The 13,473-nt window shown below is 36.2% G+C and overlaps 1 protein-coding gene across 1 annotated transcript; it reads right to left on the bottom strand.

Annotated features, from left to right (window-relative positions):
• Positions 1-38: 38 nt before the first annotated feature.
• Positions 39-13,025, bottom strand: LOC137390104 (glycosylated lysosomal membrane protein A-like). The gene is made up of 8 exons (XM_068076356.1): positions 12,885-13,025; positions 10,533-10,808; positions 5,772-5,981; positions 4,690-4,808; positions 3,510-3,636; positions 2,093-2,314; positions 1,669-1,745; positions 39-985 (listed from the first exon to the last, which is right to left on the bottom strand). The coding sequence occupies exons 1-8, from the start codon at positions 12,999-13,001 to the stop codon at positions 808-810; spliced, it is 1,326 nt and encodes a 441-aa protein (XP_067932457.1). The 5' UTR covers positions 13,002-13,025; the 3' UTR covers positions 39-807.
• Between the last annotated feature and the right edge of the window lie 448 nt (positions 13,026-13,473).

The raw sequence follows: 13,473 nt of genomic DNA, 5'->3' as shown, positions 1-13,473 counted from the left end.
CAGGTACACTCAAGACCCATCACTTGGGTAACTCAAGATACACTTCATAGGTTATGAGAAATAAGAGTAGTTCATAGTGGCCTCCATGCTGACCATGTGCTTCTGGAACTTGTCAGCGGCTGACAGATATATCGTATCATTTCTCTATATAACTCATGCAGTTCGTTGCGCAATTGGCCATGCGCATTTACATTAGAATAGGGCATAGAAAAGGACTGACCTTTATGTCTATGATTCTAACCACTATTTTGGTATAGGAGAATGTGAGCAGCTGTATTATGAGGAATGCTATATATTTTTGTATAATTATTGAGCATATATAGTTTATGTATCGTGTCGCCAACAGCTGATTTGATTTATTACAGTAGCCTAAATATACTCTATTATCAAATAAAATGAAGAGATACTGAGAGAAGTCAGTTAATAAAAAGGAGGCGGACATCATAAAGCTAGGCTAGATGAGGCCAAGCAATAAGACAATTAAATAGCGATAGTCCGTAAAAGGAATTTTTACAGCCATTTTGTTAAAGGTCAATGGGAATTTCCCAACTCGTAATATGGCATTCACCTCGCACACCTGACAAATAAGCTATCCACCATCTACCCATGCTCAATATAGACATCTCTTGGGAGCAGCTTGTATTGGCCAAATAGCATGAGAATTGAGCATTTATGCGTTACGTTTACTGTAATATCGGTGTCGTTAAGTCAAACATAAGCTCGGGCAAAATGTAGTAAGAGATATAAGTGAGCAAGTAGTTAGCCGCAGATTGTCCTGCTGAATGGATGTCGTAACTCGGAGAGTTATTATTCATTGATGGGTGTGTAGACCACCTCTCTCTTCTTTCGTATATTCTTCACGCATACATACACTGCGCTGAGAATCATTAGCACCAACGGGATTCCGAGTCCAACAGCGATAACAAGTATAACGAGAATAGACACATCGTCTTCTGGTGGAGGACCCATACCCATTGACATTGTCCTGTAATGAGAAGAGGAACACGATTGTTGATGTTTCCTCGAGCTCAGATGTTATCAAATCGACTGGCAGAAGTTAATGCCAAGAAAAACCCCTGCACTGTTGTCCCTATAAGCAAGCTATGTTCGTCATTGTGACAACGGCCATGGGAAAGAACAGGCTGAAGAAAAACAGAAAAATCTCAACACCGCATGTGTATTCCTAGCGATACACATTTCGAAGGGTTTTACCTGCTAATTGATTTCAAAACCCAATCTTATGTAAAAAGTGGATATTTGTGAAACCCTAGCTGACCTGTAAATGGATGAATGCTGTCAAAAAGAAATAGTTGAAGTTGTACCTCTTGTAACAAAATATTCACTATTATTTTAGCTTAAAAATAACATATGCGATACACCGACTAAACTCCATTATAAAACATACACTAGACGTTAGCAGCAAAATATATGTTGTCTACTTTCCCTGTTCTAAAAACAAATATGCAAGTAAAATAATACCAAATGTGTAGACAACTCCCCTTATTTATAAAACTGTCAGACTAAGAGAACGCCAGTAAGCAATGGAAATCACACACATAACACAAACCGTGCAAATACAGTGTAAACTACGATATTTAGTAAAGTAGCTAACCCAATAGCAACTAAATCTTAGAATTTCACGAGTCTAGGGTAAAGATATCCACTCACCAGGTGAGATATTTAGTATGTGTATAGAACTTGTCTTTAGTGATGCCATAAGAGATGTTGGTGGCATTTAAGGAAACCTGTCAAACATCCGTGGAAACTATACAAAACTAACAAGCTATACGCAAGAAAACAAATAAAAATCAAATGAAGCAATAGACATTCTTACAAAATTTTCAATTTTACAAGTGTTTATAAGTTTTAGGGAATTGACTCCACTTGCTGGGGATACCCCAGCCATGCTTATCTAATTCAATGTGGATAAATAAGCTAACGTGTGATGTAAACCTTGACCTTAATCCATATGTCATGAGCACAACACAGAACAAATATCATCTAATTATGGTCAGTTGTAAAGGTTAGATGAAGTCATCATTGCTATGCCTAACCCTGGGTGTTTAGAAGAGAACATGTTACTATTCCATACCTCCGATGTATCATCAGCACCAAAATAGAGAGTGAAGAGGCTGCGAGAGGGTAGAGTAACGTTTAGAATATATTTTTTATCCTTTGCTAAGTTAGGATAAGAGCTGGCAGTGGAGAGATCCGCATTGAGCCTGGCAGGACTGGTGTAAACCACGGGCTTCCACTGAGCGTACCCCCAAGCCGCTTCCCTTGGCTTATTCGGGTTGGCATGCCAATTTTTCATCTACAGTACAAGAACTGCAGTAAATGGTAAAGTACGTATCTGTAGAGGGTTGAAAGACATCACAATCTTCACCTTGACAAAAACTGTGTAGACAATGAAGTCATTGAAGGCTCAGCTTCCTTTCTCAACAGAGACAAATATATACCAGGCAGTCATGTGGTGCAACTTTTGAAGTAAAATCTTTGGAGAAATTAACAATGGAATTGGCACGCGATGCATTTAATTAGACAAGTTATGGAGCGATAGGTTGCATGAACTATTGAGTTGATCAGATAACAAGATTTTCTGAAAAAAGAGAAAACTTGGGTTTCTAATACCAGCAACTTAAGAAAGCATCAAAGTGGATTAGGTGCTACTACTATAATTATGTCTATGCATTTGACTAATATCCCCCAAATAATTTGTGGAAGTCTTTTTTTACAACAAAAAAGCAACTCGGGCTCTGACAGTGCCGCCAACCTTTCCTTTTATTTGCGACCTCTGTAATGCTGGTTCAACAAATGTTACAGTTTCAGACAATCAGTGTCGTCTCTAAAAATAAAGTCTCTGTGTTTATGATGGGTACTTCTAAGGAGCCCAAACTAGAAAACAAGTGGATAACTCCAATTCATTTATAGTTAAATATAGAGACATTAACCGCTTGATTTTGCACATGGTAAATCAACTCAATACCCTTAGGAAGCTTGCCCATATGAAGAATAAACATGCATCATATTCAATCTACGATTAGTAAGATGTCAGTAACAAATTTTTAAACCCAGTACTGAGTGATAGGATGATTGGTAGGTTATTATCACAAGCGCATTTGGTAAGAATTATGAGTTTTGAAGTGATCGAGTCAAAACCGCCTAATGTAACTACTACTAATACAATAATATGCCATAGAATAATAACAAAGGGAGACACAAATAATACGGAGCAAACAGGTATAGGAACTCGCTCTGGGGTTTGACGGGACAGAATCTGAAAACACAGTATACAAATTCATGTTTACGAAGCTTTAAAAAAAACAACAGTTTTCAAGACTAGATGGAGTGTTGCAGGATCTTGTGAGGATATTAACAAAGAGCATTTCCAACAATGTCTACTATTAATCTGGACTAAACTGGTGAGCAAAATCCAACAGGCTTTGTCATATGAAAAATCATTAAAAATCATATCAGAGATAATCCATTGTCGTTCACAGAATACAAACCTTGAAAACACCAGGAGAGTATTCATCATCAAGTGATTTAACCTCATTGGTCAGAGTAGCATTCCATGTTTGGGCAGGAGATACTGAGCTATTCTCCGTACTGAACATCACCATTTCAAGCACAAACCTATAAACAAGCTCACTACCAAGTGTCTCTGTGTTATCATTAGAGGTTTTGGCAGACACAAACAGTAAAACAATTGCAACAAGACAGAAGACAACTCCAAAAGTTGACAGCTGACCGGCCGTCTTTGCTTCAAGTTGCTTAATGTAAATAGTGAGTGTAATCACAGCTTACCTGCTACACTTGAATGCATCGAAAATATAGAGGGATTCAACATAAAAATATAAGGATGCGAAGCACGGTGAAGATGTTGCAATGTGTGATGTTCTCACAGTTCTTTTATAAATAAAATGGGCAGTGTTTACCGATAGATATCAAACTAAAATTAGATGAAGAAAACCATAACAATGATAAACACAATACAGCCAATCCTCGAAATAGGAAGATAATCTGCTCTAAAAAAATTTATTCATATCAAAACGGTTACACGCTAAAGCAACATTCTTATAGGAATACATGATATTTCGGCTAATTGATTCGAGAATCCAAAAAAAAAAATATATATACATAAAAGCTAAATTAATAAAGTAGTAATAATAGTCAATAGTGATAACGGTCAATAGCAATAACGGTCAATAGTAATAACGGTCAATAGTAATAACGATCAATAGTGAAAATAGTCGATAGTAATAACGGTCGATAGTAATAACGGTCGATAGTAATAACGGTCGATAGTAATAACGGTCGATAGTAATAACGGTCGATAGTAATAACGGTCGATATCAATAACGGTCGATAGCAATAACGGTCGATAGCAATAACGGTCGATAGCAATAACGGTCGATAGCAATAACGGTCGATAGCAATAACGGTCGATAGCAATAACGGTCGATAGCAATAACGGTCGATAGCAATAACGGTCGATAGCAATAACGGTCGATAGCAATAACGGTCGATAGCAATAACGGTCGATAGTAATAAAGGTCGGTAGTATTAACGGTCGATAGTAATAATGGTCAATAGTAATCACAGTCAATAGTAATAACAGGTTTTTCAATTCACTAGAGATATATGACAACCGAGTCATATATTTCTAGTGAATTCTGGGAGTCTTACCGAGAGCTAGGCCAGTTAGTTTTAAGGTCACTCATTACAACTGTGACCATAGATGAATTAGCGGTGTATTCCATGTGTGGTCTGCCCTCCAGACGGCCATCTTTAGAATCATACTGGATCTAAATGTATGAAACACAAGATTATGAATGGTATCCCAACATGTACACATGAACAGTGGAAGGTTCTCCTAAATAGTACAAAAGTGTTAAAAGTAAATTGAGACCTTAAACTGATAACAGGCTTGCTAGATATACACAGAAATACGTTAAGGATGATGGGTTGGTCATCAAATAAATCATCTTAAACTAACAAAATAAACTGGCAAGTCTTCAACATTTCGTAAAATCAAAAGATCGCCAATAAGTCTGTATTAACACGAATGAGACAAGAATGATGCCATATAATCGACAAAGAAGTGTGATAATCAAATGTGTAATGGAAGCCCAACTGATGAAGGTTTAAAAAAATCTGACAAACAACGTCTACAGAGCGCATCATACTATGAATGCAGTTGGCACATGGCACTACAAAACTCGAGAAACTCTTCTTGGTAACCGAGCAATTGAATTTTTTAATCGCTTTTAAAGGGTAAGTAGACAGGCTTAGCTACAGACAATAGCATTTAGAATGTGGTAGGTACTTGTAGAGATTGAATAACATGTCTTTAGCAACTGTAAAGGGTTACAATTGCTTCACCTGGTTTATTTAACTGCCTTATTATCATCAGTAATCCATCCACTGGAATAGAAATTATGGTAGCAACTTCCATCATAAGCAACGGTTTTTTAACTATTTTTTATTATGACTGTTTACACTTTTATGAAAGCTTGTTATTTCTGTAAGCTTACTGTTTATTAGCAAACATCTAGAGAACCAAGAATCAGAGTTGGAAAAAGTAATGACCAGTTGCTAAGCTATACCTATTTTAAAACTAAATCGGAATTGTCTGCCCACAACCAATTATACAACTGCTCAGAGTTTCCCACTGTCACATTATTTTAAGTCGGTGTGATAACAAGAATGATAACAATCATGTAAGTAATGATGTGACCTAAACCTCCTGAGCAAGCAACCAAACTTACGGTGAAGCTAAGATATCCTTTTTCATTGAGCAAGGAATGGTTGGAACTCGACGATGTTGCATTTACAATCATCTTCTGGTATGTGTCATCGCCGCTTTTATTGTACACGAACCAGTCAAGGTTAGTGAGTTTGTGCAAGAGGATAGAGTCGGGATGACTGATATAATCAGACAAGTTGGCTGTATCTTGAACATCATTATATTCATAGATCTAAAGATGGAAAGAAACAATCAGTATCTTAAGATGTAATTTCTGTTTGTGTCTCAGCATTCTAGTGAGGTAGCCTACTGTTAGTTTATATATATAAATCTCAGAGTTTGTTATCAATATGTTCAGTTATAGCGATTAAGTGTTAGGAAAAAAATCCGCTTCGCACTGGATTTGAACTAGGCACCTCCAGTTCTGCAGACATGCGTACTATCCATGACACTTTGGGTCTAAATGGCCATACTAATTAACTGTGCACTTACTTATTACACCAGTTCAATTACTATTGGTTATTAATAGCATGCTTGACGATCATGATTGCATGAGAGATCATGACACGTAACAATTATAAGCACAAACTGGCTTCTACAGACAGGGCTTTTAATATAGTGAAGATTTAAACTAGCTAAAGTTACTAGCTTAAGTTACTAGTTCAAGTTACTAGCTCAAGTTACTAGCTCAAGTTACTAGCTTAAGTCACTCAAATTCATTGGGTAATTTATTTATTCCCCAATTCAGCATTCAGCTAGTCAGTGTATAACGGCACCGTATACGTGTTCCAATTTTGTCAACCTTTATAATAATTTCTTCCCAAATTTGGTTAAATTATTACTCAGATTTGAGTAGCTAATTGTCCTTGCATCTCCATGCTATTAAGATTATTTCTCCATAGCATCCTTTGATGCATGGTAATGCACACAGCTATGCAGCTGTTATCTTATGAAGAAAACCTTTTCTACAAAAGTTGGTCCAAAAATGAGTTTTCTGGCGATTGGAAACAATAATCTTTGAAGATTTCAACTGATGCAAGCAATAACCAGCATGTGTTAAAGACTATGTGTTGCGATTTTCACTGTAGCCATTCATATCAGTTTGCTAGGAATAATTTAGCATAATTTTAAATCAAAATTAAACCATAAAAATCTAACTAGCACTATACTGTTAAATCCAAATGAGATCAAGAAAAAGCAATTGTGAGCCAATAGTGATAACCAACAGTGATAACCAACAGTGATAACCAACAGTGATAACCAACAGTGATAACCAACAGTGATAACCAGCATTGATAACCAACGGTGATAACCAACGGTGATAACCAACAGTGATAACCAACAGTGATAACCAACAGTGATAACCAACATTGATAACCAACATTGATAATCAACAGTGATAACCAACAGTGATAACCAACAGTGATAACCAACAGTGATAACCAGCATTGATAACCAACAGTGATAACCAACAGTGATAACCAACAGTGATAACCAATAGTGATAACCAACATTGATAACCAACATTGATAACCAACATTGATAACCAACATTGATAACCAACATTGATAACCAACGGTGATAACCAACGGTGATAACCAACGGTGATAACCAACAGTGATAACCAGCATTGATAACCAACAGTGATAACCAACAGTGATAACCAACAGTGATAACCAGCATTGATAACCAACAGTGATAACCAACAGTGATAACCAGCATTGATAACCAACAGTGATAACCAACAGTGATAACCAACAGTGATAACCAACATTGATAACCAACATTGATAACCAACAGTGATAACCAGCAATGATAACCAACAGTGATAACCAACAGTGATAACCAGCATTGATAACCAACAGTGATAACCAGCATTGATAACCAACAGTGATAACCAGCATTGATAACCAACAGTGATAACCAACAGTGATAACCAACAGTGATAACCAGCATTGATAACCAACAGTGATAACCAACAGGGATAACCAACAGTGATAACCAACAGTGATAACCAACATTGATAACCAGCATTGATAACCAACAGTGATAACCAACAGTGATAACCAACAGTGATAATAAACAGTGATAACCAACAGTGATAACCAGCATTGATAACCAACGGTGATAACCAACGGTGATAACCAACGGTGATAACCAACGGTGATAACCAACGGTGATAACCAACATTGATAACCAACGGTGATAACCAGCGGTGATAACCAGCGGTGATAACCAACGGTGATAACCAACGGTGATAATCAACGGTGATAACCAATGGTGATAACCAAAATTGATAACCAACAGTGATAATCAACGGTGATAACCAACATTGATAACCAACATTGATAACCAACATTGATAACCAACGGTGATAACCAATGGTGATAATCAACGGTGATAACCAATGGTGATAACCAACATTGATAACCAACAGTGATAACCAACGGTGATAACCAACGGTAATAACCAACGGTAATAACCAACATTGATAACCAACATTGATAACCAACAGTGATAACCAACATTGATAACCAACATTGATAACCAACAGTGATAACCAACAGTGATAACCAACATTGATAACCAACAGTGATAACCAACAGTGATAACCAACAGTGATAACCAACAGTGATAACCAACATTGATAACCAACAGTGATAACCAGCATTGATAACCAACAGTGATAACCAACAGTGATAACCAACATTGACAACCAACAGTGATAACCAACATTGATAACCAACAGTGACAACCAACATTGATAACCAACAGTGATAACCAGCATTGATAACCAACAGTGATAACCAACAGTGATTACCAGCATTGATAACCAACATTGATAACCAACAGTGATAACCAACAGTGATAACCAGCATTGATAACCAACAGTGATAACCAACAGTGATAACCAGCATTGATAACCAACATTGATAACCAACATTGATAACCAACAGTGATAACCAACAGTGATAACCAACAGTGATAACCAGCATTGATAACCAACAGTGATAACCAACATTGATAACCAACAGTGATAACCAGCATTGATAACCAACAGTGATAACCAACAGTGATAACCAACGGTGATAACCAACGGTGATAACCAACATTGATAACCAACGGTGATAACCAGCGGTGATAATCAACGGTGATAACCAACGGTGATAATCAACGGTGATAACCAATGGTGATAACCAAAATTGATAACCAACAGTGATAACCAACAGTGATAACCAACATTGGTAACCAACTGAACTAACCGAATACTTGTACTACCGAATAAGGCAGACCAAGCTGTCTATTAGCTTGGGTATCTATTTCGGTTTAGGCTAATTACGAAACTAATTTATGAAACTTTGTTACACAGTCTTGTCGGACTGTATAAAAACCTTTTTAAAGAAATAACGACTTCTAAATTTAATATTTTGGTGCATGAAAACCATGCTGAAGGTTAGAGACAAAACCACGACAAAGATTTGATAAAAATGTGCAATATAATAAATGTAGGGTAAGTTAAAGTGACTCGGATGTTACAGCACCAACCGAGTAAAAGGTGGTGAGAAATGGCTAGACTACAAGTAGATGAGTTTATTTTGGAATAGCTCACTACTAAATTTGTATGCGATTAAAAGAATTGGTAATTTTAAGGCTCATGTTAAGGACCATCCACTGAGGTTTTATGAGTTTGAATACAACAATTTTGGTTTGGGGCCACCTCTACACGTTAATAGAAAAGCCAGTAAAAATAAAATAACTCCTTACATATGCCAACTGCGGGCCCATCACCTTAACCAGCTGCAGTGCTTTTGCGTAATGGGTCTCATCATTGACACAAATGTTCACATATTTTGCCAACTCTTACTATCTGAGGAAATCCAGCAAACACGCACACCCAATGTGTTATTATTTATTTTCCTTCAAACTGTAGGTGATCAGTTTTGTTGGAGAACCAATACTTTAGCCATAATCAGCAGACTTGCTGAGTTCAGTGAAGCTCCTGCTTACACAGAACAATTTCTGTGATATATATATAACAACCAGACCTATTGAGCATTACACCACTTCATGTGTAAAGGTCAAAGTAATAAAACTAGGGTAGAATAAGTATATTTTCCTGTTATTAGAGAGACGCTACTTCTGGTGGCATTTAACAAACCAAAAATAGCTTTATCACAAAACTACGTCTATAGATTAATGCTACCTAGCTTAACAGTCTTAGGACATAGGCTTTATCAAGTTTTCTCATTAGCAATGTTTTAGTGTACTAATGAATGTTAGTGCAGCAATGGTAAAAGGCCGCTATAATGTAAGAACAGATGTCCTGCCTAAAATTAATAGAAAACAAAATTTTTTATGAACTTCTGTAAGTTTTCAAATGAAAAATCAAATGATTTAGTTCACATTTTAATAACTTTTTGGTTTATAATGCAAAAAAATCAGCAAAGCGAGTACAACCACATTCTTTTGACAATAATAGAATATATTGAAGTTTTTAGGGTGGCATCTACAAAAAGAGCAAGATTCAGCTGGATGAGGGAAATTGTTTTCTGCTGACTACTTGTAAAGGTCTATTAACATGTTCAATGCTCTACTCTCATACTGCATGTATTAAAGGTATGATAACTCCTAGCTTGAAGTGCTGATCCAAGTAAACAGAATAATAACCATTTTTTGTTCTTTTGTCAATAGATTTAGACTAAGCTGTCAGACTGTATTTACGTTTAGCTTTAACAGAATATTTCACAACAGTTTACCATATTAAAAACATAATGCTACATACATTGGGGAACACCATGCCGAAGGAGTGTTCTGGTGCCGACGTATAGCTGATAACCTCTGCTCCATGAGGAGATCGAAGCTTTTCGTAACTGATGTTAACATGAGTTCCAATGGCAGTTCGGGAGGACATAAGAGTTGGAGCACCGATGGTACAAAAAAGATGATGAAGTTCATCCTTTGGACCAGTAGCTACCAAATGCGTGATGACACCACCCGTAAATGATGTATTGCGGCACCAGTCCATATTACAGCTAGGGAAGGGCTTCAGTGCTGACAGCTAAATAATTAAAAAACGATTAGGAATCTAACCCAACATGACACGAATTGGCACTGTTGTAATGTAGAGTGCAAAAAATTCATGTCCTGTTAGATAACGGGAGAAATATGTCATCCTTAAAAGCCAACTTGAGCATAATATGCAATATAGGAATCCCTAACTTATAATAGGGACTAGGAATAGGGACTGACACTCTCAAGTAATATGCAAATCCATGAAATACAAAATAATTTTTAAAACTATTTTTTCATTGATCATAAGCATTTCCCTGTTTCTCACGTTCATTGAATTATTTTCAAAGTCGTAAGCATTTAAGAGACAAGATGAAAGCGTACCAAGCGCATTACACTTCGACACTCCACCAAACATAACAGGAAAATAGCGAACTGCGACAGCAGCTAGTATGATGCCGACGGAGGGATCTCACTGGGACAGAACATGAGAGAGATTTATGTATTTTATTTCTTCTTTATTCTCTTTAAATTTTAATTAGTATATTTTATCCCGCCAAGCACTAAAGCCAAAAAAGCCATAGGCCTACTGTTAAGTAATGAGGAATTACTGTAGCAAGAAATTGAGTAGCGAGAAATGGCTAGACCACAAGTAGATGAGTTTATTTTGGAATAGCTTACTACCAAATTTGTATGTGATTAAAAGAATTGGTAACTTTAACACTGATATTAAGGACCACCTGCTGAGGTTTTAAGGTTTTTGAATACAATATGTTTGGTTTAAGGCCTCCTCTACATGCCAATAAAGAGACAGTAAAAATAAAATAGCAACTGCTTACATCTGCCAAGTACGGGCCCATCACCTTCATCAGCTGCAGTGCTATTGCGTACTTGGACCTCATCATTGAAACAAATGTTCACATATTTCACACACTTTTCATACGATATAAAGAGATCAGACAAACATGCATGCACACACATTATGTGCCATTAATTATCCCATTTCCAAACCGTAAATAATCGGTTTTGTTTGATAACAACTACCATTGCCATTACCAGCAGACTTGTTGAGCTTAGAGAAGCTCATGCTTACACAAAACAAAAGAATTAACAGCTAATAATAATATTAGTAAACTACTATGAACACTCTAAAAATAAGTTCTAGCATTATATTTACTCATCCTTGTAAACTGTTATTCACAAAGTCATACACGCAAAGAAGAAAAAAGATGAAGGTATTACACTCCATAATGAAAAATTGAAATAAATATAACTATTTATTTCAACAAAATATGCGTGTCTCAATCTATGTAATCATTTTTGTTTCACCCCATTCGACCTCTACGCCCCCTAAACTGAGGTAGTACCTACCGTCCCGCTGCTTGAGGTTTCACTAAACGGCTTTTGAAAAGTGACATGTGAAAAACTGGGTAAATTATAGAATGCTCTCTTTATTTATAAAAATTAAAATGCTCTGTTTATCTATAAAAATAAAAATTATCATCACCCGTTATAAAACTCAGTATGGTGATAAAATAAATGGTTTATAGTCCGAACCTCGACTGGTTTGAAACTCGACGAATTTGTATATCGACAACGGTTGGCCCAATCTCGACAGCAGTTTTACTATTTTACCATCTACTATTTTCATAGTAAATGAGCGATTTATAAGTAAAAGATTTATTTGCACAAAAATATCTTGTGATCCATTTGATGCAGCACTCCCCAGCTTATGTAGGCCTAACAATATTTTGCCCAACCTAAATATAGAACGAATGCTAAAACAAGTAACAATCATAAATATGGTTCGGACTTGTCGACGTTGGGACTGTTTCCCAAAATAAATATGCTGAAGAAAGTTTGCTTTACTAAAAAACTAGCTCAAATTTATTATCAATTTTGCATTATGCTAACAAAATGTGTTAATAATATAATTCAAACTAATCACGGACTTAATCTGTTACAAATTACCTAAAACTAGACTTGGGTGCGAATATGTTAAAAATGAAACAACTCATCAACTATAACTTCTGACTGGTAGGTTTGCTGTTTCAGAAGGAAGTGCATGATTATGGTCTTCATTATTCATATTTAAAAAAGCCTTACATAACATATACAAACCAACCTTTCTCGTATAATCTTTTTCAAACTTTGTATATTGAGCTCGAATATAACTAAAGTTTACAATTAGAAAAGTTGTCCAAAGAAACTTGTTCAACGAGCACATCTTGATGAGAACCATTTTCAAGTAAAGTCACATGAACTGATCACGTGACAAACTACATCTACCTTAGTTTCCGCAATAACTGACGCAGTTCAAATAGAAAACTATCAGCGAGTCCGACTAATGTTCCCTGGAAACCAAGGCTTACTTTATTTGAACAGACAATTCCTTTGATAATTATCAAAACGTGAGACGGTTGCAACGTCTTTTAATGATCAACCTCCACGTTCGAGGAAAAAACTCTCAATGCATTTTGATTAACAAACAAACCACATATTGTACTGTCACTGAGTTTTTAATCTGTCCATACGCCTTATTTGGGGAGTTTACAGATTTGGAACTGGAAATCCAAGTAATCCAATGTAGCTAGAATATCTCAACAGATGGTGTTCAGATTTTACTAAAAGCTCTGGTTGAAAGCACAGGTAATGTCAGAGAAACTTTATACTTACAGTAGCCTGCAGTGTTTACAAATCAGTGTTGTGACACA

Source organism: Watersipora subatra, chromosome 3 (genome assembly GCF_963576615.1).
Source record: "Watersipora subatra chromosome 3, tzWatSuba1.1, whole genome shotgun sequence".
Classification (NCBI taxonomy): Eukaryota; Metazoa; Bryozoa; class Gymnolaemata; order Cheilostomatida; family Watersiporidae; genus Watersipora; species Watersipora subatra.
The sequence above is the reverse complement of the archived record's forward strand: the minus strand, read 5'-3'. Positions and strand labels throughout refer to the sequence as shown.